Genomic DNA, 26,383 nt, shown 5'->3' with positions numbered 1-26,383 from the left:
TGATCTCACCAATCTATGTGGCTAATATTTGAAAAAAAAAGAAAAGGTTCTTTATCTACAGCACCTATTAGTTACAACATTCAATGGAACGAAGTGGGGAAACTACAGGAAGTCCAGTTATTTAGAACCAGGAATTCCTCAGTTGGAACTTCCTTAGGCCCAGCCTCCAGATTATAAAACGCCTGAGAGGCACACTAAAGCTGGCCCTTTGGTTTGGCAAGTGTTGAAAGTAGGGTCCATCAGGGGCGGAAAACTATTGGAATTCTACTATAATGGTGACTGTTCCGCGCCTACAGAAACCTATTACCGGCCTCCCTCTGTGGCTGAATCCAGTTTCTCCTACCCTCGTCTAATTTTTACATAAAGAATCACAGGCATCCACTAGTTGCATTCAAAACCAGCAATTCCACTTGATCTTGAATGCTCCTTTGAGTCAGGGACAAATGTCTCTTTCACTGGTGAAAGGCGGCTGAAGATTTTCCGCACTATGACATTTTATGATATCTGTGCCAAATATTGAAATGCCTACATAGAGTTGATGTGGAGTGGGGGAGTCCAGGACCAGAGGGAACAGCCTCAGAATAGAAGGACGTCCCTTTAGAATGGAGAAGAGGAGGAATTTCTCTAGCCAGAGGGTGATGGATCTGTGGAATTTATTGCCACATACAGTTATGGTGACCAAGTCATTCGGAATATTTAAAGTGTAAGTTCACAGGTTGTTGGTTAGTAAGGGTGTTAAAGATTACAGAGAGAGGGCAGGAGAATCGAGTTTAGAGGGAAAACTAATCAGCCATGACTGAATTGCTGAGCAGACCTGATAGACTGAATGGCCTAACCATGCTCCTATGTCTTGTGGTCTTCCAGTCTAAACGATACCTATGACATTTGAGTAGTCATTTCATACTGATGAGATTTTTTGAGTATTCATTTTGTAAATATTTTTATTAGCTATACCAGTGAAATATTTTATTATTTATTGCCAGATACAGTGACCAAATTGTCATCTGGTGCATGGTTTTATCTCTCTGATATTCTGATAGTTTAAATTTTATCCACTGATGGATTTTCCTGACAAGCTTCCAATTCATTGTCACATCCCTGCAAGTCTGACGTCTAATTGTCTGCTCTAGCTGAAAGGCCAGGAGAAGCAGCTGAGCAATATTTCCTTTTATTTCCCTCTGTTCATTCACCTCTTATTCCCTGCTCTACCCTGAGGATTGGTAGGATGTCCATTAAGGTAATTACCGTATTCTGGCCGTGTTGTCATAATGAAACTTTGAATCACTCCCTTCCTCTTCCTCTATACAGGAAGTAGGCGAAGTTGGCAGAGAAAGCCCCGAATCATCTTCAATAGTCAGTGACATGTTCAGTGGAATATAATCCTTGCCATCCTAAAATCGCAAAATATTTATCTAATTATTACATATGCTGCTTCAAGAAAAATACTTTGAAACACATTTACATCTTGACAAAGCCCAAGCTTACCTGTTGAGCATTCGTCTGGAGTAAGTTCCCTAAGTGTTCTACCAATTCAGAAAAGACTGGTCTCATTTTGTAGTCTCCATGCCAACAATCCAACATTGTATGATAACTGACAAGAGAGAATGATTGTTGTGTTTAAAGATTAAATAAATAAAATGAAGCAATTAAATTGAAGGGGAATGTTCACTTCATATGTTTTGGATATGCATATGCGAATGCACATGTCTGCAGATAGAAAAAAGACAAGAAACTGAAAAATAATAGAAGCTGTTTGAGATGTCAGCCTGGATTTCGTACTTTAGTTAGAAGCATATAGGTTCATGTGATCTATATTAATACTAAGGGAGTGCCAGTTTAGGTTTAAACTTCTTGGATGAAAAATTTCTAGATTTATGTGAAATCAAAGAATTTGCTGTCATGGTCCACTAGTATTTAGTGTTTAACACCAAAGATTTCCTCAAACACTCATTGGTTTCAATAATTTCATGAGAAAGATCAAACAGTTCATATTGTCTGACCATAGCACCCACTAGGACAGCAACATGCTATGCTAAAATGCTTAATTTCTTAGCAATGACATATTTTATAAATTATAGTTAACAACCAAAAATAATATATGGATTTCCTCTAACAGAGGCAGTTGCAATTTGGAAGTATTTGACTGAAAATATGGGGGAGACAGATTCAGTAATAACTTTTAGAAGGGTATTACATTTGTACTTAAAAAGGAAGAGTCTGCAAGTCTAGAATCAAAAGCAGGCACAAGCAAAAATAGCAAAAATGATTTCCTTCTGTTTTCAGCCAATATTATGAAGAAAATAGACCTGGGAGAGCAAATGGTCTTGCAGTATTTTTATGTATACGAATTTCTGAATTGTTTGACTGAATGAGTTGTTTGCCTGCCCGTAAGAAGACGAATCTCAAAGTTGTAAATAGTATACACACTTTGAATATAAATGTACTTTGTATTTTCCAAGCATTACATTCTGTGAAGGATAAGTTATATGACATGGAAATTGAATTACATTTCTGTTGTTGCATATTGAGGACATCGCATTCGAGTCCCTTCCTTGAGTCGCTGACAAAACTCTTCATCTATCTGAACACCAGGATATGGAGAGGCACCTGGGAAGTGATTAGAAAAGGGAAAACATTGCAGTTATCTGGGAGCTTCACTTCACCTTTTATCAAATCACCACCAAACGATTTTCTGACTATTCATTACCAAGGTAACTGGAGACACGTACCCAATGAGAATATTTCCCAAAGTAGAATTCCAAAAGACCATACATCACTTTGTGTTGTATAAACTTTGTCAAAGATGGTCTCTGGTGCCATCCATTTAAGTGGAAGCAGTGCCTAGGAAAAAAATACATTTTAATATACAATACAAACATTTAGCTTTATATGTAATTGTGTGACTTAAGGATGTACATTGGATTCCAGCTAATTGGGACATCGGTTAATTGGAGCAGCCACTTATTTGGGATAACTCTTAAAGAACAAAAAAAATTCAAGGAAATTGTTGGGATTCCCTTCCTTTATTTGGGACACTATGTTGCTTAATTGGGGCAGGAGACTGTTGCTGAATATGTTTTAACTAGTAACACACATAAAAGTTGCTGGTGAACGCAGCAGGCCAGGCAGCATCTCTAGGAAGAGGTAAGGCCAACGTTTCGGGCGGAGACCCTTCGTCAGGACTAACTGAAAGAAGAGACAGGGTCACAATGATAATCAAAAAGTGTAATAATTTATTTGTTCTCTCTTTTGACCTGCTGTATATGCGTCAGAGGTTCTTCATTAGCACTTCCAAGAGCAGTCCCAATAAAATACACTTCTCTCTGCCAAAGGAAGAATACATGGTACATTCATGGGCAAACATCCTCATGCCAAATTTAGAACTAAAATTTCATAAACCATTACAAAGCTTGAATTTTCTTTAAGTCTTCTCTTGGATTTCGCAATGCTGGTTACTGTCTTTGTATAGTCAATGGGATAAAACTTAGTTAGACCATAAGACATAGGAGCAGAATTAGGCCATTTGACCCATCGAGTCAGCTCCATCATTTTATCATGGCTGATCCAACTTTCCATCTCATCCCCAAACTCCTGTCTTCTCCCTGTATCCCTTCATACCTTGACTAATCAAGAATCTATCAACCTCTGCCTTAAATATGCATAAAGACTTGGCACCCACAGCCGCCTGTGGCAATGAATTCCACAAATTTACCACTCTCTGGCTAAAGAAATTCCTCTTCATCTCCGTTCTGACGGGGCATCCCTCTATTCTGATGCTGTGTCCTCTGGTCTTAAACTCCCCCACCGTAGGAAACATCCTCTCCACATCTACCCTATTGAGGCCTTTCAACATTTGATAGCTTTCAATAGGGTCACCCCTCATCCTTCTGAATTTTAATGAGTACTTCATATGATAAGCCTTTCAATCCCGGAATTATTTTCCTGGACCGGCTTTGAACCTCTCCAATGTCAGAACATCATTTCTTAGATAAGGGGCCCAAAACCATTTAGAATATTCCAATTGAGGCCTCACCGGTGCATCATAAACTCTCAACATTACATCCTTGCTTTTACATTCTAGTCCTCTTAAAGTTAATACTAACATCATATTTACCTTCCTCACCATAGACTTAACCTGCAAATGAACCTTTAGGGAATCCTGCACAAGGACTCCCAAGTCCCTTGGAACCTCAGATTTTTGAATTTTCTCTCCATTTAGAATATTTTCTAAATGTCTATCAAAGTGGATGGCACTTGCTGATACTGTATTCCATCTACCACTTCTTTGTTAGGTCTCCTAATCTGTCTAAGTCCTTCCGTAGCCTCTCAACTTCCTCACTGCCTGCCCTCCACCTATCTTCATTTCGTTTGAAAACTTTGCAACAAAGCCATCAATTCCATCATTCAAGTCATTGACATATTTCTCAGCACATAGAAGGCAATGGAGGGATCTTTCCACCATTTCAGATTTTCCTCCATTTATTTCAATGGAACTTAAGTCAGCCCAGCTCCAATATCATTCAATATCTTAATTTCAACATCTGAGCCCATGATTCACTTTCTGCAGGTTATTGATTAGGAGATTCAAAGCAAATTGATATGCATGCACTCACATCTCCTTTCCGAACATAATCTGGGTCTTTATAAACATCTCGAGCCAAACCAAAGTCACATATCTTCACCACATTGTTTTCTGACAAGAGTACATTACGTGCAGCCAGATCCCTGTGGATGCACTGAAAAGAGAAAATAGAAAATTATTATTGCAGTTACTATATTTTATCTTTTTCTTTCAAAAGGCATTACTGGATAGATCACATCCTCACGTGATACACTGGCAACACATTGTGATTTACGTGTGACATGAAAATATCCATAGATGATCACAAATGTACAGTATCTTAGGCAAGAGTTATAGATCCTTTAATTGAAGACAATGTGCCTGATAATAGGTAATAGGTATGTGGATAGGAAAGGTTTAGAGGGATTTGGGTCAAACACAGGCAACTGGGATTAGCTTAGATGAGAATCTTGATTGGCGTGGACCATTTGGGTTGAAGGACCCTTTTCCAAGCTGTATAACTCCATAACTCTAATAGATAGAAGAGAAAAAGCGTGTGCAACTGGTAGTAGTTAATCAACAACTGCCTTAATTCTCCCTGCTTTTTCATTTCCCATAAGTGCAGAATAGGATGTCCATTCACTCTCACCCGTTGTCCAAGTTAGAATGTATTCCAGTGTATTTAAGAGAAGCTGACATGGGTATGTTTCAAAACGAGTATATTTTCAAAATAACTGCATAATTTATGATGTTGCATTATTTAGGGATATGTTAGAAATCTTTCTGTTATCTCTGCTTAAGATAAAGGTCTGGTCCCTCACCTTGCGTGAGGCCAGGAATTCCATCCCCCTGGCTGTCTGGAAGCTGTAGGAGATAAGGTCCTCCAGCGTTAAACAGTTCTTGTAGAGGTCATCTGCAACTGTGAAAAGCAAAAAGTGTGAAAATGCAGAGATCAGCCAAAGGCATCGGTCATATTTCAGAGTACATTTATTTGCATCTTTTATTACATATTGTAAATCTTCCTTTGTTTTTAACCCCAACATTAGACCCTACTGGACAATTGATCTATCCAAAACCATGGAAAGAAACAGTTAAATGTGCAATTAAAACATTTTCATTCTTTACCATATTGTTCAATTATCCAGCAATGATAGCTGTGGAAAGTTAGAGTGATGTTTATCATCACGTTACCTTCTTCCTCTTCCACATCACTCAGGGATTTGTCTTCTGCAAAGCCAGAACTAGTAGTGCTCTCACTACTTGCAATGCTGTCCAAGCGCCGTTTAAACTCATTGTCCACCTCAGAAGGATCCTTCTCTTTCATCTGTTTTAACCTCATTGCCTTATTCTACAGTAACAGAAAAACAAAACCACAAATGACATTTAATTATATAAAAATACAATATATCAGACATGTGATTACATCATCGGTTTAGGTGTGTTCCCAGCAGAGTTGATGAGCTCTGATGGACCTGTTCATATAATGGTGTGTGTGTGTGTGTGTGTGTGTGTGTGTGTGTGTGTGTGTGTGTGTGTACATGTATGTGTGCACGGTGGGCATTGCCCAGGGAATGTGTGGGGTTGGTGGCATTAGGATGGTGGTGTGGGCCATGGATGAAGAGAAGTAACAGGGAATTTTATGGGGAAATTGAAACAGATTCTGCACAAGCTAATCGTTCTGCTGTCCCGGAATATCACACAGAGACATTACTGATAACACTTTTTGTAAATTTCAGCAGCTGAAATCAACTTTCATGGTGGTGTTAGAAACGTGCCATAATTGTTATCGTGTCTATAGAATAATAATTTCAATTTCATTGTTTAAGATGACTCGTCCACATAGGATTTCTTTTGGCAGGGTTTTCATTTTATTAAGGCAATAGGTTCAGATGAGGGTATGAAACAGAGACTTGTGTGGAAACACCTTCCTGTTGTATTCTTCTCTTATTGTTTTCAATGGGACGCTGCCAAATGGGTTGTTTTAACTCTGAATTAATAGCTTGTTAGATTTATATAATAGGCTTCTCTCTTCAAACTTTGCACACCCCATTGCCCATTTTTATTATTAAATCAGACAATGAGACCAGCTGTATAGTTAGCTTGCATTTATATTGCACCTTGTAAAGAAGATCAAAGTGGCAGAAGTTCTGAAAGAAGGTTTTTGAAACTGAAAAATTAACCCTCTTCCTCTCTGTGGTCATTGCCTGTATCCATTGAGTATTGCCAAAATTTTCTTTTCCATTTTGAAGACATAAGCCACCTTAAAGCGGTAAAAAAAAAGGTGAACAAAGGAAGTTTAAGCCTCTGGACGTAGGGCCTGGGCACCTGACCCAGCAATGTCTATCATGGATTTGCAAGAACTCAAGAAAAGGAAGTGCAGAGAAACCTTAGAGGAGACGGAAACAGCTTTGGAATACGAGAATGAGGATTTCACATTCAAGATTCAGTGAAATGAAAGGTCTAATATAGTTGTAGATTGAGTAAGGATATCTTTTATTTGGATCATTATTTGACAGATGCTGCAGCATTCACCCCATTGTAGAATATCACCAGCAAATCTGACCAACTCCGACTGTCTTAGTCAATCCTAGATCATTTATACAGGTCAAAAGAAAGAGGCAAGTATGATTACCACAGAGAATGTTTATTCAAAACAATCTCACTCTTCAATTATTAGGTGTTATTACTTAAAATACATTTTATTCTCCAAGACCATGCCTTAATACTTCCTTGTTCACTGGACGCTTAATTTCTTCATTTGCAGACCCCGGTCGGTTCGGATTGGCAACTACATCTCCTCCACGTTCACCATCAGCACAGTTGCATCACCAGGCTGTGTGCTTAGCCCCCTGCTCTACTCACTCTGTACTCATGACTGTGAGGCTAAGCAGAGCTCCAAAGCCACGTTTAAGCTTGCTGATGACACCACTGTCGTTGTCTGAATCAAAGGTGGTGAAAAATCAGTATATAGGAGGGAGATTGAAATTCTGGCTGAGTAGTGCCACAACAACAACCTCTCACTCAATGTCAGCAAGATCAAGGAGCTGATGATTGACTTCAGGAGGAGGAAACCAGAGATCCATGAGGCAATCAGAGGTGCAAATGGTCAGCAACTTTACATTATCATCTCCGAAAACCTGTCCTAGGTTCAGCACTTAAGTGCCATTATAAAGAAAGCATGAGAGCCCCTCTACTTTTTTAGAAGTTTGCATAAATGTGGCATGTCATCTAAAACTTAGACAAACTTCTATCGATATGCAGTGGAGAGTATATTGACCGGTTGCATCACAGCCTGCTAAGAAAATAGCAATGCTCTTGAATGGAAAAGCCTACAAAAAGTAGCGATACAGCCCCGTCCATCATGGGTAAAGCTGTCCCCACCACTGAGTACACCTACCTAGAGCACTGTCACAGGAAAGCAGCATCCATCATCAAGGAAGCCACCATCCAGGCCTTGCTCTCTTCTCATGGACGCCATCAGGTAGAAGGTACAGAAGCCGCAAGACCCACAGCGCCAGGTTCAGGCACAGTTATTACCCCTCAACCATCAGGCGCTTGACCAAGAGGGGATAATTTCACTCAGCCCGACACTGAACTGAGCACAAGCTATGGACTCACATTTAAGAACTCTTCATCACATTCTCAATATTTATTGCTGATTTATTTATTATTATTCTTTTTCCATTTCTACAGTTTGTTGTCCTTTGCACACTAGTTGCTTGTCTATTTTGTTGTGAGCGGTCTTTCACCGATTTTATTGTGGTTCTTAATATTTATTGTGAATGCCCACAAGCAAATGAATCAGTGTTATTTATGGGTACATGTGTGCTTTGATAATAAATTCACTTTGAACTTTGAACTTTTTAAAGGATTTCAAACATACCCACAGCCTCATGGTTACATAGCAGACTTGTAGAATACTGGTGGTCCATCTGCTACACACACAATTGAGTGGGATCCGGGATCAGCCACGATGGAGTGGTGGAGCAGACTTGATGGCCTAATTCTGCTCCTATGTCTTATGGTCTTATGGGCTTAATGTATCAAATGACTTCTTTCTTTCTTCTACTGAACAATGTTGTTTGTATGAGGCAAAGGGATATCAAATTCAGGTTTCCCTTAAATAAGCCTACATAAAGTTCTAAGGAGTATGGTTAAGCAGGACAAAACAGTTTTGAAACTGCGATTGATAATCATTAATTTACTTCCCCACCAGCAATTTTAAAGAAGATTTAAGGACAAGTCTCCTAACCTTTCTATGTGATTTTCTCCTCTGTGCAACAATCCCTTGGTCAACTCAGACAGCTGAAGGCAAAAGAACTGTCCAATTCAATTTAATTACAATATGGAAGAGATTAAGAGTTAAATAGGGCTCTGGTATGAGAGAGGGAGATTATCCCAGGACCACTTTTGTTTTATGGTAGGTGTAATGGAAAATAAAACCTAGGGTACATATTGGGAATAAAATTACAGAATATGAAAACCATATGAAAAATATTTTCTCCAGTCAGTACATGAACCATAAATTCAAGAGGTGAATGCCATTTACTCAATAATCAGTTCTTACTGCACCAGTAAAAACCTATATTTCACATCTGAATCTGGTTGCCTAGTGCTTAAGGCAGTCAGAGGGAATTTAAATATCAACATAAAGGTTTGGTTCACTCAATAACAATCCCATCTCTGAACAACAAGATGCAGGTTTGCAATGTAGAGCCTTGAATAACAATTCAGGGCCGACACATAATTCAATGGAACAGAGAGGGTACTGCGTTCTGTCCTATCCTTTGGATCAGATGTCAAACCACCTGTCCTCTTCGATAAGTGTAATAGATATCATGATTACAGTACTGGAAAGAGATGACTGGTTATCTAATGTGGGCATTTTCGAGCATTACCCCAATGGATACTCTGTAAGTGTGATTGATTGGCCGTGAGGCATTCTGAGACCACGAGAAACTAAGTACATGTATTTTCATTCAATTAATCTCAAATTTTTTGTGAATGAGTGAATTAATTTCTCACAGAAATCTTCATAGAACAGCAAATATGAAAAGGAGTATCATAAATCTACCTTGTAAGGAACATAGTCATTCCTCTTGCTTCTCAAATAATTTGACAGGTTGCCATACTTGCAATATTCAACAATCACCATCAGTGGACCTGTAGAGAGAAGAGCAGCAGTAACAGAATGAAGTATAGGATAGAAATGCACAATAACAATAGACACAAGTGGTTATTCTATTCCATCATGCAACACTACACAAATCCAGCCAAACAGTAATATTCCAAGTCCAGTTTAAACTCTATAAAAGATTATTAAATGAAGCAACAATTCATCTGAAATTATTAATTTATTTCTGGTTGTCACCGACTAACAATTTATTAATATGAAGTTTCAACTTGTTTTATTTTTTATTTGCTGATGCTATCTAACCTGGAATATTGAACCCTGTCAAGATTGGAGTATTATCTGATAGAGGTATCATAAGAGCATAGGCAAGATGAAAGCATATAGTCTTTTTTCTCAGGAAGGAGGTGCTAAAAACAAGGGGGTATAGACTTAAGATCAGAGACGAGAGATTTATAAAGGACATCAAGGGCAGCTTCTTAACACAAAGGTTGGTGCCTACTTGGAATGAGGTGTCAGAAATAGTGGTTGAGCCAGGCATATTAGCAATATTTAAAAGCCATCTGGGTAAGTACTAGTTAGGAGAGGTTTGGAGGGCTATAGGCCAAAAGTGGGCAGATGGGACGAGCTGTCTGGACAACACAGTCAGTATAGATGAGTTGGGCTGTGGGGCCGATTTTAATGCCGTAAACCTATGACTCTATAACTAAATCCCATGACTGTGTATAAGAATAAAGTATAAGAAGAATAAACAGGGGAAGTTAAGCACAGATTTAATGATGGGCTGAAAGTTTGTTATAGTAGAAATTGTTCCAACTGGCAGGCAATTAAACAACCACTTGGCTTAGATTCAAAACAATTGGAATAAAATCCGCAGGGGAGATGACAAGAGTTTTTTGTACTCATTAAGCTGTACAATCAGAAATTCTGGCTGAATTTGTGCTGGAAAAACATTCAATGATTATTTTCAAGAAGGATTAGTTTTATTTGTAATATGTAAATATCAATAATTTCATCCCACATATTCACGATGCAAGTAGCATGTGGTGGTTTGCCTTGTGATTGACTAGAGAAAAATGCATGCCCCATTTCTGAAGGTTAACAATCTGTACTTTAAAGAAAATAAACTATCTACAATGTTGTGGGGAATGGCTGGGGCAGTGGGACTAAGCGTTTTTTTTTAAGAGCTTCTATAGTCATGATAGACCAAAGAACCTCTTTGAACATAAAACATAAAATATTTTAGCACAGTACAGGCACTTGGCCCCATGAGGCTGTCCTCTAATACCAATCTAACTCTTCTCTCTTACATAGCTCTCCATTTATTCTATCATCTATCGAAGAGATTCTTAAATACCTCTAATGTATCTGGCTCTACCACCATCCCGGCCAGGGTGTTCCATGCAGCCACCATCCTCTGTGTAAGAAACCTATATCCCTCCTATACTTTCCTCCAATCGTTAAAATTATACCCTCTCGTATTAGCCATTTCTGGGGGAAAATGTCTCTGGCAATCTACTTGATCTACGCTTCTTATCATCTTATACAACTTAATCAGGTCACCTCTCATCCTTATTTGCTCCAACGACAAAAGCCCAAGCTTGTTCAACATATTCTCAGAAAACATATTGTCTATTCCAGGCAGCATCCTGGTAAATCTCCTCTGCATCCTCTCTAAAGCTTCCACGTCCCTCCTATAATGAGTTGAATGATTTCAGAGTTCCACATTTAAAAGAAAGTTTGTAATCTTGATATGAACTTGGTGAGCCTTAATACACTGATCAGACACTCTCAGTGATGAGCTATCATCATATAGGAACTCAAATGCTGATAAGTTCAGGTAAATTCCTTTGACATCAACAAATAGCAACAAAAGTGTGGATGGAATGGTGGCGTAGAATTCTAATGATCTGTTGTCTGATTGTTTGGCATCCTGCTCACACATTAGTACACCAAATCCTCAATATAGGCATCCGTTAGTCTCATGAGACCATGGATTTGCTCCTTGGAAGGTTTCCAGGGCACAGGCCTGGGCAAGGTTGTATGGAAGACCAGCAGTTGCCCATGCTGCAAGTCTCCCCTCTCCACACCACCGATGTTCTCCAAGGGAAGGGCATTAGGACCCATACAGCTTGGCACCAGTGTCATCGCAGAGCAATGTGTGGTAAAGTGCCTTTCTCAAGGACACAACACGTTGTCTCAGCCAAGGCTCGAACGAGCAACCTTTGAATCACTAGACGAATGCCTTAACCACTTGGCCACACGCCAACACATCCTTATTACTTATTGATTTATTAACCCTGGCTCTGTTTTCTCACAAGAATCCAGGGATAGTAAGTCGACTACATGAGTATCAGTGGTAATGTGGATCCACAGCCAGAACAAGGGTCAAAGTTGGGGATACCAAGTTCTGAGGTTTACTTTACAAGGGTTGTTTTCTGTGCTCCCTTTAAGCTCACTGGGGTGCAAATTCTCACTCGGAAAAACACTGGAAACTATATTACAGTACTGTCTGCTGTGTAAAAAAAACACAATTGTGTTTCAACAGGGCACTATCCAATAGTTTTGAAAATGAGCTGAAGGCTACCTATTACTTTACTATTTCTAAAGCAGATTCAGAGCATGCAGCACTGCGATGAACTTCTACTTTATTGAAATGTTAGCCCAGCTGCTGCTTTCCTGTTCTTAAAATCAACTGTAATCCAATTTCCATTTGATGATTATTAAGGAGAAAAAATTCACTTTTGAGTTACTTTCAGCATCACTTTCCTAACTTTTCCACAAGTGAAATGAACTATAATTCCTCCAGAGCAGCTGCCATCTCATTGGGTCTTCACTCAACCCTGAAACATCTGGACAGCAAAGATGCATACATCAGGATGCTCTTTGTCAACTATATCTCAGCATTTAATACCATCATCCCCTGAAAACTAATCAATAGGCTCCAAGGCATTGGCCTCAATACCTCCTTGTACAATTGGATCCTCAATTTTCTCATTTTCCCGGTCAGTTCAGATTAGCAACAACATTTCCTCCACGATCTCCATTAGCACAGGTGCACCACAAAACAGTGTGCTTAGTCCCCTGCTCTCCTCACTTTACTCTTATGACTGCCTGGCTAAGCACAGCTCCAAAGTTTGCCAATTCACCACTGTCATAGGCCAAACCAAAGGTAGTGATGAATTAGCATATGGAAGGGAGATTGAAAATCTGGCTGAGTGGTACGACAACAACAACCTCTCACTCAAAGTCAGCAAGGTCAAAGAGCTGATTATTAACTTCAAACTTCAAGAGAAGGAAGCCAGAGGTCCATCAGCCAGTTCTCGATGGAGGATCAGAGGTAGAGAGGGACAGCAACTTTAAATTCCTTAGTGTTATCATTTCAGAGGACCTGTCCTGGGCACAGCACAAAAGTGCAATTACAAAGAAAGCACGGAGGTGCCTCTACTTCCTTCAGAGTTTATGGATATCAGAATGTCATCTAAAACTTTGACAAACTTCTATTGATGTGTGGCGGAGAGTATATTGACTGGCCACCTCACAGCCTGGTATAAAAACACAAATGTGCTTGAACAGAAAATACTACAAAAAGTAGTGGATACAGCCCAGACCATCACAGGTAACAACTTCCCCACCATTGAGAATATCTACATGAAACACTGTTGCAGGCATTCAGCATCCACCATCATGGACTCCCCCAGCTCCACCACCCATGGTCTTTTCTTTCTGCTGCTATCAGGAAGGTGGTACAGGGGCCTCAGGGCTCATACCAACAGGTTTGGAAACACGTACTACCCCTCTACTGTTAAGTTTTTGAACCAAAGGGGATAACTTCATTCGCCCCTTCATTGAAATGTTCCCATTACCAACTGACTCACTTTCAAGGGCTCTTCATCTCATGTTCTCGATATTTATTGTTTATTTATTTATTATTATTTATTTCTCTTTGTATTTGCAGTTGTTTGTCTTTTGTACTCTGGTTGAACATTCAAGTTGGGTGGTCTTTTATTGATTCTGTTATGGTTATTATTCTATAGATCTATTGAGTATGCCCACAAGAAATTTAATCTCAGGGTTGTATATGGTCACATATATGTACTTTGAACTGTCACAGGTGGATATGCAAGGTGATCCAACACTATATAGAAAACACTGTAGATATCATTAAGATAGACTAACTGCTATGATTTATTTATTTCATAGCTGCTTCATAAGGAAGAGCCATAGATAACCTGCAATGCCAGAAGAGATTTGTCCATGATGATAGAGCACTGACTCACCTCCCACTTTTGTGCAGGCTCCCAGCAGATTCACTACGTTGAGGTGATGGCCAATGTGAATAAGAATCTTCAGTTCAGACATCAATGCCCTTTGTTCACTGAACGTTGCCCCTTCTAAAACAGTGGTCAGATAAATGAATATTTCCATCTCTGTTGCACTGCAGATGATTTGCTTCCATCACAGGTATGCGCTGGCTTTTACACGTAATTATATACTTTTACAAACTTGAGCAATGAACATGTGTAGAAGTTTAAGAACAATGCCAGAATCTTTGATAGTTACAAAGCTGTAGATTGTTACCTTTGTGTGCAATATATTGTATTTTACTCATGATAATGGTTCCCTCTTTTGAGATTCCCAAGTAAACTAAATATCATTTTTAATTTTATTATGAAGATTCATTATATATCTTTGAAGCAATTATGATAAGCATCTAGCTATGTGCTTAATTGTTTAAACACACTAAAAATGCATATATCAGCCAGTCTTTGACTCGTTAAATATAAAGAATTATACTGCAGGCAAACAATATTGTTGAAGAAAGTTAGCGACCAAATACATGACAGATTACTCAGAAGTCACTATTTGATGCTTTGCTGTGACTGTCCTGCAGTTATAAACTCTAGCCTTGTTATCTGCACACCAAAATCATTATCTTAAAGTCTTAAGAACTGTGAATTTGAAATAAAATCAGAAAATACCAGAAATACAGCAAATTGGGCAGCTTCTGTGGAAAGTGTGTCAATTAAAATTTAACTGTTGAGGTCTAGCCTGTTCCCCTTTATGAACACACTCATTTGCCCGGCTGAACTTTGTTCACTCATTCAAAAACTTCTTCAACTCCACTCACTTTCTCCAGATCAAAGTATTGCTTGGGGCACTCATATGGAACCCGACCTCACCTGCCTTTTAGTGGAACGGTGGTTTTCATCTCTTCACAGACTCACTCCATTAACTCTTTCTCCAGTACCTCAATGACTGTACTGGGCTGCTTCCCACACTCACATAGAACTAAATTTATTATCACTTATTCTATCACTTTCTACATTCACGTCATACATGCTTTATCTTCACCTCATAACTAGGCTAGTCACAAGCATCCATTGCAAGTCCACAGACTCCCAGAACTATTTTGACTACAGCTATTTTCACTACTGTGAATCCCACTTCCTGTAAGGATTCCATTCTATTCTTCCACTTCTTTCCATCCCTACGTTTCCTCCAATTCCACACTGAAGTGTTTTTCTTCTTCCCGAATCATTGCTTTCCACATGAGTATAGTGGATGGAGGATTTGACCATATTTCAACTATTCCTTTGACTGTGCTCTCAACCCTCTCCCCCTGAACAAGAACACAACTCCTTTGTCCTGACCTTCTACCCTGACAGCCGCCGCATATACAACAGAGTAGCCTTAGCAATTTCCACCAGCTCAATAATATTTTACCACCAGGCACCTACTCACCTCCCCTTGCAGCATTTTGAAGAATTACCCCTTGGTAATTCACTAATCTGCTCTTCTAATCTCCACCACTCCTTGTTCTGTTGCATTTTCTCTTGCAACCACAAGAGCTGCAAGCTTTGCCATTTCTCTTCTTCCTTTCCTGCCATCAGGTGAAGAAAAGACTCACTTGTTTTTCTTCTAATCTAATACACTGCAGTTGATGTTATAATGCAGCCTCCTCAACAAGGGAGAGAATGGGTGATCATTGATCTTATTGTTGTCATCTCACCCCACCAGAGCTATGCCCTCTTCTCATTAGTACCTTCAAGGAGGAGGTACAGAAGCCTGAAGACCCATACTCAATGATTTAGGAACAGCTCCTATCCCTCCACCATCAGATTTCTGAATGATCTTTGATCTCATGAACATTACTTCATTATTTATTTTTGCACTATTTATTGTTATAACTTATAGGTTTTTTATCGCTTTACACTGTACTGTAGATGCCAAACCATAAACTTCACATCATATATCAGTGATAGTAAATCCGATTCTGATTTATCATTCTTACTTCTTTGTCTGTGGTCTTCAACACTGTTAAAACAAGGCTAAACAACACCTCATCGATCAAATGGTTAGACTGCAGCATTCAGTATTTTGTATTGAATTCCATTACTTCCCATTTATTATTTCTGTCTGTCATCATTTTGGCATGGTTATTTTTTTCTTATTTGCACAGTCTGGCCTGCTGGACACATTTGATTGACTTACTGTCAGCACACATTGCATCCAACAAATCATAATCTGATCTTAACCTTACTTTCAGACTGCAGGCCATGTACTGCAGATGGGGGAAAAATGCGCTACACAGCATACAGTTAGTTAGTCGGTGTTGATGTACAATCAACACTAATACCTCGAATGCAACATCTGTTCTGAGACATTTTTTCTGTTTTTTAAAACTTCAACTGGAAGGATCTCAAACTTTTCTAAAACTTTGATTTATATTTCAATAGTAGCTTAAACTCTATCATGCGTGTGCTCATTTGGACTCAGAACTGGCTTGCCCACAGAAGGCAGAGGGTGGTAGCAGATGGAGCACAGTCAGCCGGGTGGTCCGTGACCAGGGATCTGCTCTCGGACACCTGCTCTTTTGTGATTTTTATTTATGACTTGGACGAGTAAGTGTTGTAGATGACACAAAGGTTGGTGGTGCTGTGGATGGTGCAGATGGTTGTCGTAGGTTGGAAAACATTGATAGCATGCAGAGCTGGGCTGAGAATGGCAGAAGAGCTGAATCTGGAAAAGGGTGAAGTGATTAACTTTGGAAGGTCGAACTTGCAGGCAGAGTACAGGGTTAATGGCAGGATCCTGAACAGGTTAAAGGAAGAGAGGGATGTTGTGGTCCACATCCATTGATTCCCTCACAGTTGCAGATCAAGTGGACTAAGAAAGGTGTATGGTGTGTTATTCTTCATTAGTCAGGGTATCGAGTTCAAGAGCCACGAGGTAATGTTGCAGCTTTATAAATTCTGGGTAAATTACGCTCGAGATATTGTGTTCATTTCTGGTCGCCTCATTATAGGAAGGATATAGAAGCTTTAGAGAGGGTGCGGTTGAGATTCTCTTTGGAGCAAAGGAGAATGAGAGATGACTTGATAGAGGTGTGCAAGATGATAAGAGGCATAGATAGGGTGGACAGCTAGAGACTATTGCTCAGTGTAGAAATGACTAATACAAAAGGGCATAAGTTTACGGTGTTTGGAGGAAAGTGTAGGAAGGATGTCAGAGGTAGGTTTTTTTTACACAGAGATGGGTATGTGGAGCATGCTGGCAGGAGTGGTGGTAGAGGCAGATGCATTAGGGACATTCAATAGACTCTCAGGCACTCAAATGAAAGAAAAATGGAGGGCTATGTAGGAGGGAAGGGTTAAATTGATCTTAGAGTAGATTAAAAGATGGACAAAACAAAGGGTCTGTTCTGTGCTGTACTGTCCTATGTTCATTGTGGTGATCAGTATCTGAAACTTTGTGCTCCAGTGTTCATCCAGAAACACTCCAGTACTGAAGTGCAGTCCTCAAAATAGAGACATTCTATGGGTCATCTAAGAACGTGAACAAAGATCTGCACCACTCACATTATGCCATCTTCTCACAGCTACCATCAGGTAGGAGGTACAGAAGGTTATAGTCCCCCACCACCAGGTACAAGAACAGCTAATACCATTCAAATAATTGGTTTTGGAATCAACCAGCACAATTCAAAATCATGAGAGTTTAGCATCACCTTGATCACTTGGATCAATTTGCAATAAAACAGATGCTTTGCTCTATTTGTGTTCATTCTTATAACGATTGTTCTTAATTTTTGTCTAACTTATACTTTTTCTTCTTGTGAAGCGTGGACTTCACTGACAATTTCCCATAAAATCCTAGTCAACGTAAGGCAACATCGTTATTGTGTTATTGTTTGAATTTCTATGCCTGCTTATCATTATGGAATAATTTTTATGCATTCACACACTCAATACTAAACTTTAGGAATACAGAATATGCATTAAGGATTCAAATACAAAGATCCAGCAGAAACTATGAGATTTTAATGAGTAGGAAGTCTTCAAGGGTCTGATGAGTTCTCCCCTAATGTTGCATATATGCAAGGACATAACATTATGAAGGAATTTATTTAGTTTTATAGAATTTATAAATCTGTATTCACACAACACTTGGATTATTGTCTGCATCCATTATCAGAAGGATGTGGAAACTGTGGAATGGGTGCAGAAGAGGGTGAAGGATGCTGTCTGGATTAGAAGGCATGAGCTATAAGGAAATGTTGGACAAAACTGCATTGTTCTCTCTAGAGAGGCTGAGGGGAGAGATGATAGAGATTCTTAAAATTATGAGAAGCATTGACAGCATAGTCAGTCCAAATCTTTTCCCTAGACTAAAAATGTCAAATACCCGAGAACATGCCTTTAGAGAAAGTAAGTATAAAGTAACACGAAAGGCAAGTTTCATGTGTGGAGAATGCTGGGGTAGTGTTGGAAGCAGGTAGTTTGCTGGAGTTTAAAAGGCTTTTAGATAGACACATGAAGATGAAGGGAATGGAGGAATACGGGTGACACAGAGGAGGAAAACATTTGGTATAAATTGACATCAAGATTGGAAGAGCATTATGCGCTGCATGGCCTATTCAGCACTGTTCTATGTTTTGATTGTTCTATAATTTACCTTCATACATTAGTTACACTAATAAAATGGAAGTAGATTAAAATCTTAAATGTAATAAAATCTCAATCATGCTGCAAAAACAGTCATTAGAGGTAGAATGACCTTAAAATTACATACTTTGGAAAGAAATATTTCTCATTTTAATTTACCTTTCAACATTTTGACAGCAACAGTTGTGCATGTAGAGTACTTTTCGATATTAAACGCAGCTGCTTCAATCACTTTGCCAAAAGCTCCACAACCTAATGGTTTTCCTGATGAAAAAAATTAAAATTATATGAAACAATTAATCAGGTGCTTTGAATGTTCTTGATAAATGCTGCAAGTAATACAATTTATTCATATAATGGCACATAGGATTAAGAGAAGATTTGATGATGACAGCCCAATTGTTGCTTTTCTAATGGAGTTGCCATTCAGTAAATAATTATAGAATTTTAGCATAACTGCAGCAATAAATCTTCTATGAAAGAGCAAGTCTAAACAAATTTGAATTGAGTGAAGTATTATTACTGCCCTGAAATTTGATAAATAAGAAAAGATGCAGGGTGTAAAAGTGCTTTTTCCCATTTCAACCATATACTTTGTGGCTTTCTCTACCAGAAATCTGAGCACCCACAAAAAACAGACAAATTTTATTGCTCCATAATGTTAAGTTCTCCGTGCATTCATTATGTTCAAAAGTTTGAATGCAATTTTATTCTAAAGAGGCGATAAAACATGACAGCATCATCAAGGTGGGGAACCTCACCCAATTTAAGCCTGTCCCGAGGAAACTCCCATTTACTGGCATCATATGACAGCTGTTCATACTGTTTGTCCATGGGTACTTCATCAGGGTCCATGATGATTGACAAGTAGCCTGTTTTCAGTTCTGCATCACTGGGCTGGAAAAGAACCACAACTCAAAGTTACTTAACTGCTCTCATTGTGCTAGCAGAACAACCGTGCTCCTTTTAGTGATTTTTGAGAAATGACACAGAACAGTCAATGATCCAGAATTAAATGTTGCCAAACAAACAAAAGCAGGCAGCGCATGAGCTAAACTGAACATGCCCGCCCCACTCGCAATTACTTCAGATTTCTTTGTAATGCAGTTTGGCGGGCCTGAGCATGTAGGGTGGGCAACAAGGGTCTTTCTATCCATGAATGACAATTTTAATTAACACACATTTAGTCATTCCTTTGTTAAATTATGCAGCAGCATTAATAGAAAGAAATAAAAGCATGTGCACGTTGTTTTAAACACAAAGAAAACAGCAATATGAAAAAGCAATGGTCAGTTTTCATTTGTCACGCAGTGCAAGCTCCCCCAGGACAATGATGGGATTGTTTCATTACCCGCTTGATTTTTCGAATGACGATTATTAGAAGCAGCCAAAAGAATGTGGCAATTACTCCAGTGCCAATCAAGATAATCAGCTCAACATTTGTCTTCTCATCAACTCCTGGCACAGAAGAAAAACATCTTTTCAGTTTTGTACTGGTACAGGTGGCAATTTATTGAGAAACAAATAAAGTACACAGATTGATCCTGCATTAGGATTGAAACACTTCAAAGTAGATGTAACAAAGTGAGCTTCTTACAAAGAAATCTAAGAAACAAATTGGGTATTACTCGATGATATTAGAGGATACTTTGACTGCCACAGTATAACGTAGTATATGAATGTATTAATATTGTAAGAAAGTACAGGACACAGTCTTTTATAATATGTTAAACAGGTAATACATGACAGTCATTTGTTTTAAAAATAATACTTGAAAATATTTCCTAAGTATAGAAGGTAGAGAAGTATGAATAGCCTGGGTGGGAGTCGGGTGAGGGGTTGAGGGGAGGAAGGGTTGTAAGGAGATCAGAGAAGTTAGAGATTGTAACCTTGCATGAGCATTTTGAGAGAGCTATGGTCAGCAGATGAGTGCCTCGTGGTAGTTGATCAGAAAGTCCTTGTATATATATTCAAAACATTTGGTGCAGTCCTGGAGCCTGAAATGGCTATTTTTAAAAGACTATACTATGTTTCTTTTTATAACCTAATTTTGGAAAATTGCCAATAAATAAATTAATAGCAAAACATACTAAATTTCTACTTACTGCCCCTTATGCCGCTGGCATTTTAGGCAGCAATGAAGGTCCTCCATCTCTGTCTGTATAGAAGGATTCTTCATCGCTGTTTCATAACAGTTGTTTTCTGACCAGTCAGGGTTGTTAGCCCTGAGCTAAGTCCGTGATTCTGGAGGACCAGTGGACCACTCTTAGTCTGGCCTCTACACTTTGACCTGTTTGGCATGAGTGACCTTACCAAGGGCACGAGGCCCTGACTCCACCCAACATAGCTCTTCAGGTCATTGAGGCACACAGGCCTCCAGCTCCTATGACAAAGTGGTGGTCCCCTCAGAGGAGACGAACTTCAGTGAATAGTTAATTCACTTCAGTTACTGAAATGACTCAGCAATTAGTTCATTGAACATTCCATTTTAAAGTTATTGCAAATCAAAAACGATTACATTTTGAATTATAAGGGCAAATGGATTTGCATTTGCCTGATGGCATGGCATGACAGTTGCTCTTATATCAAATATCATTTATTGCTGCGTGCTACAGGACATACAGGTAATTGCAGTATGCCATGTAGATACAAGGAAGATTGCTTTGCTTCTTCTACAACAGCTGATAGGAAAGCACTTCAGCGAGTCGTCTCTAACGCACAGAAGATCATCGGGACACAGCTCCCAGCCCTGGAGGACACCTACAGCTCTCACTGTCTGAGGAAAGCTACAAGCATCTGTAAGGACAATACACACCCATGCAATCATCTGTTTGAACTTCTTCCATCTGGCAGACGTTATAAGATTTTCTATGCCCGCACTTACAGACTGAAAAATAGCTTCTCCCGCAGAGCTGTAATTGCTCTGAACCAATCGATCAAGTATCATCCATAAATTTGTTACATTGCTACTTTAATACTGGTTTTATGGCTGTCATGCATCTGAGTTGCGCTTTTGTACTGCTGGACCTTGCTTGTACTGGCTGACTACTTGATTTTATTTATTGTTTATTTATTTTATTTGTTTTATAGTATTGAGTATGAGAGTTGCAAACTCACTTTCGCTGTATTGGTACATGACAAATTGCACTATGCAATGACGATAAAGATATTTCAATTTCGATTTCTAACCTTCAACAGCAATTGCTGCGTATGTTTCAGCACAGCCCTGCATATTACAAGCCTCACACTTGTACATCCCTTCATCTTCCTTCTTCAGTCTCTGGATAGTCAAGGTCCTGTTCAGCTTGCCGAGAACAATGCCTGGTCGCACAGAGACACAAGGTGTTAATCAATAAAACCCCATTTCCTGCACAACTCAATGTTTCAATGCAGAGTTGGCAAAGCTGAAAGGACATGCTGAATAACAAGGCACAATAAAACAATCATACAGCCATACTGCCAAGTGTTGCTTTTTCTGCTAATACTTACAGTACACTATTTGAAAACTCATACTTAATCATGTATAAATCATGAACAAATCCTTGTTAAAGGAAAGAAAAAACAAATTGCAGATGTTAGTCATCCCAAATAAAAATGGAAAATGCTGGAGACACTCAGCAGAACAAATGTTTTTTTTCTCTAATAGGTCAACGATAGCAATGGTGTTGCTTCCTTTAATGATACAGAACCTGAAAATTTCATTACTTTTCCTGCCAATTGCCCTACAATCATCTTTGCATGGTGTAGCTCATTCCTTTACAGAGCTCAAGGGATAGTTTAGTGGTCAACATCCACTATGTGCCTTCAGTTGTAGAGGACGCCACATCAGGGGCACAGGATACAATAGACAACCCCAGTAGATTCACAGGTGAAGTGTTGTCTCACTTGGAAAGACTGTTTAGAGCCCTGAATGAAGGGAAGGGAGGAAGTGAAAGGGCAGGTATAGCATTTAGGTCACTTGCAGGGATATATGCCAGGAGGGATATAAGTGGGGAGAGATTAATGGACAAGAGAATCATGGAGGGTGCAATTCCTGTGGAAAGCAGAGAGGGGTGGCGGGGGGTGTTAAAGCTGTGTTTGGCATAGGATCCTGTTAAAAATGGTGGAAGTTGTGGAGAATGATGCGTTCGATGTGGTGGCTCATGTAGGTGAGGACCAGAGGAATTCTATCCCTGTTAAAGTGGCAGGGAGTTAGGGTAAGCATGGACATCCAGGAAATGAGGAGCTGCAGATGAGGGCTGCATCATTGGTGAAGGAAGGGAAAGCCCATTCTTTGAAGAAGGAGGACATCTCTGATGACCTGGAAAGGAAAGCCTCATCCTGGGAACAGAGGCAGTGGAGATGAAGGAACCGGGAAAAGGAAATAGCATTTTTTACAGGAGTACATGTGGGAAGAGGTATAGTCAAGACTGCTGTGGAAATCGGTAGGTTTATAATAAATGACAGTAGACAGTTTGTTTCCAGAGATGGAGACAGAGAGATCGAGAAAGGGAAGAATGATGTCAGAAATGGACCAAGTGAATTTAAGGGCAGGATGGAAGCTGGAGTCAAAGTTGATGAAATTGATGAGCACAGCATGGGTGCACGAAGCAACGCCAATGCAGTCATCAATATAGCACAGGAAGACTTGGCGAGCATTACCAGAGAAAGCTTGGAACATGGACTGTTCTACATCAATAGTGAAAAGGCAGGCATAGCTGGGGCCCATACATGTGCCCATGACTATCCCTTGAGTTTGGAGAAAGTGGGAGGAGCCAAAGGAGACATTGTTGAGAGTGAGGACCAGTTCTGCTCAACAGAGGAGGGTGGTGGTGGAGAAGAACTGCTTGGGACTTTTGTTGAGAAAGAATTGGAGAGCTGTATTACCTTCATGATAGGGGATAGAAGTATATTGGGACTGGTTATTCATAATGAGGTGGTCGGAGTCAGGGAATTAAAAGTTGTTGAGGAGATTGAGAGCATGTGAAGTATGGGTGGGAAAGAACTGAACCAAAGGGGATAGAATGGAGTAGAGGTATGCGGATACAAGTTCAGTGGGGCAGGAACAGGCAGAGACAATAGGCCTACCCGAACAGACAGATCTTGGGTAGGAGGTAGAAACGAGCGGTGCGGGGTAAGGGAACAATGAGTTTAGTGGCAATGGATGGGAGATCTCCAGAATTGACAAGGTTAGTGACAGTGTTGGAGACAGTTTTCTGATGATCCCGAGTGGGATCCGTTTCAAGGGGTATATAATAGGAGATGTCTGAGAACTGCTGCCTGATCTCAGCATGGTAGAGATCAGTCCACCATAATACAACAGCACACCCTTTGCCTGTGGTTTGATGGTAAGGTTTGGACTGGTGAGAAGAGAGTGGAGGGCAGTGAATTCAGAGGGGGTAAGTTTCAAGGAGGAGAGAGGAGTGCAAAAGTCAAGCAGGTTGATGGCTTGTTGGCAATTGGAGCTGAAAAGATCCAGAGCAGGCAGCAAACCATAGTGGGGTGTCCAAGAAAAGGAGGATGATTGGAGCCGAGAGAAATGGTCATCGGTGAGGCGTGGTGAATTCCTGCCAAAGAACTAAATATGATGCAGGGCTTCAATCCAAAACATTGAGAATTCCCTTCCTCCCACAGATGCTGCTTGACCCGCTTCCAATTGAACATTCTAGCATCTGCATTATCTTATGTTTCCAAGCAAACACAGATTGGATAACGATTTGCAGTGGCTCTGTAGTCAGTCTAAAGGCTGATTTCGACCTTCCAGTTGCCTTTCACGTCTCTATTCCATTTCCCATTCTTCCTTGTATGCCAGTGCCCTACTGTAATGTTGCAAAGAGGGCTATTGTAAGCTTGAAATATTTTGTCTAAGTATGTTACAGCCTTCTAGACGCAATATCAAATTCATTTATCTCAGATACTATGCTTTCTCTGTTTATATCAGCTCTGCTGGTCACTTCTGCTATAGAGGCTCCAACAGTAAGATTTACTCAGTTTTTCCCCGGTCCTTTTCATTACCTGGTCTGCTGAGCAATTTCAACAGCTCCACACTTCACTGCTTTCACATCACAATATCTTCATAAGCATTCTCTCTTTTGGGCTGCTTAACAACTGCATGTCTTCACCAACAGCATATCACCTGAGAAACTATTGCCTGATGTTATAGGAAATACTCCCTTTGTCATATCCATCATTCCTTCATAGTCATAGTCATAGTCATACTTTATTGATCCTGGGGGAAATTGGTTTTTGTTACAGTTGCACCATAAATAATAAATAGTAATAAAACCATAAATAGTTAAATAGTAATATGTAAATTATGCCAGGAAATAAGTCCAGGGCCAGCCTATCGGCTCAGGGTGTCTGACCCTCCAAAGGAGGAGTTGTAAAGTTTGATGGCCACAGGCAGGAATGACTTCCTATGACGCTCTGTGCTGCATCTCGTGGAATGAGTCTCTGGCTGAATGTATTCCTGTGCCCAACCAGTACATTATGTAGTGGATGGGAAACATTGTCCAAGATGGCATGCAACTTGGACAGCATCCTACACATCATCCCTACACATAAAACTAACTCATTACCTCACTTTCTAGCATTGAGAAAGAGACTCCAACCTGGAACATTAATTCTGCTTCCCTTCCCTCAATTTTTTCCTGACCTGCTGAGTGTTCCTGGCACTATTTGCTTTTATTTTTTGTAAAGTTTAGTCTTAATCCTTCAATTTTTAAATGTTTCTCCTGTACTGGAATTTTAATCTCAGTTATCGCCTCTTAATATAATTTGGAGGGCATCTCCATGAGACATCGCCAGTGTGAGATAGTGAGCCACATTATGTGGTTGCATGGGTCTCATATGGAGAATCAAGTACGATCTTTAGCTAATGTTGTACACATTTCACAAGCAGTAGTCAAAAAAAGAAATAATCTTTTATTATTTCAAGAGGAGTATGAATTAATGGTGCTACTTCTTATAAGCGTAGTCTTGAAAAAAAGATGATCACAGGAAGATTGACAGTAATTTTTGGATATAACATTGAACAACAACGAGCATCCTACCTGACGCCTCCAGGATCTGCTTCTCATTCTTGTACCATATAATGTGTGGCCTTGGGGCACCAGCTACATCACATCTCATCTCAATAGACGAGCTCATGTTCACCGTTTGGTTTGTCAGGTTCTGAAGCACCAAGGGAGCCTGTTGAGCTGCAGTCAAAGCCAGAAGAGACTTCCATCAACCAATGAGTTTGATACTTGTCAGAAATAATTTCTAGAAATGTTCAATGATAGGATCTGATAACTCTAATTGAATATTGAATGGAGGCAAGTTATACTGATATGTCCTGTCTGAAATGGTGTAAGGGCAGTGCCGTTGAAGGGTTGTATTACAGATTGGATATTTGGATGCGTTCAGTGGCACGGTGCATGGATTGGTGATGGGTCCACTGCTTGTCTTATCTACATGTACATTAACGATTTGTATGAGAATGTAGATCACATGGTTAGTAAGTGTAAGGAAAGAGTTAAAGGTGATTCTTCCTTGGTATATGCTGAAATAAAACAGTGAAGGCTTGGACTGGGATTGTTTTAAGAAAGTACAAGAGAACCAGCCAACAGCAACGCTTTGAGAAAGTCAAGTCTGCAGCCATAATAGCGGATAATGGTTAAAAGTATGTTTGTCTGGGGAAGGTGAGATCATTGTTCAGGGGCAGGTACTAAATGCATGGGAATGTACTAGCATGAGGGGTTTTGAAGGGTATAAAAAGAGGCA

At 39.7% G+C, this 26,383-nt stretch overlaps 1 protein-coding gene across 3 annotated transcripts in view; it reads right to left on the bottom strand.

Moving 5' to 3' along the window:
- kdr (kinase insert domain receptor (a type III receptor tyrosine kinase)) overlaps nt 1–26,383 on the bottom strand; it is an 84,153-nt gene that overhangs the window by 23,179 nt on the left and 34,591 nt on the right. For all 3 annotated transcript variants that reach the window (XM_063043121.1, XM_063043123.1, XM_063043122.1), the window contains exons 14-27: nt 25,672–25,818; nt 21,830–21,961; nt 19,992–20,098; nt 19,402–19,537; nt 18,800–18,904; nt 13,973–14,086; nt 9,636–9,724; nt 5,753–5,909; nt 5,383–5,480; nt 4,614–4,736; nt 2,730–2,841; nt 2,508–2,607; nt 1,486–1,591; nt 1,246–1,391 (exon numbers count right to left, since the gene is read on the bottom strand). In XM_063043121.1, coding sequence (XP_062899191.1) covers nt 1,246–1,391; nt 1,486–1,591; nt 2,508–2,607; nt 2,730–2,841; nt 4,614–4,736; nt 5,383–5,480; nt 5,753–5,909; nt 9,636–9,724; nt 13,973–14,086; nt 18,800–18,904; nt 19,402–19,537; nt 19,992–20,098; nt 21,830–21,961; nt 25,672–25,818 — 1,672 coding nt within the window. The remainder of the gene's footprint in view (nt 1–1,245; nt 1,392–1,485; nt 1,592–2,507; nt 2,608–2,729; nt 2,842–4,613; nt 4,737–5,382; nt 5,481–5,752; nt 5,910–9,635; nt 9,725–13,972; nt 14,087–18,799; nt 18,905–19,401; nt 19,538–19,991; nt 20,099–21,829; nt 21,962–25,671; nt 25,819–26,383) is intronic.

Source organism: Mobula hypostoma, chromosome 3 (genome assembly GCF_963921235.1).
Source record: "Mobula hypostoma chromosome 3, sMobHyp1.1, whole genome shotgun sequence".
Classification (NCBI taxonomy): domain Eukaryota; kingdom Metazoa; phylum Chordata; class Chondrichthyes; order Myliobatiformes; family Myliobatidae; genus Mobula; species Mobula hypostoma.
This window is presented reverse-complemented; position numbering and strand designations above follow the sequence as displayed.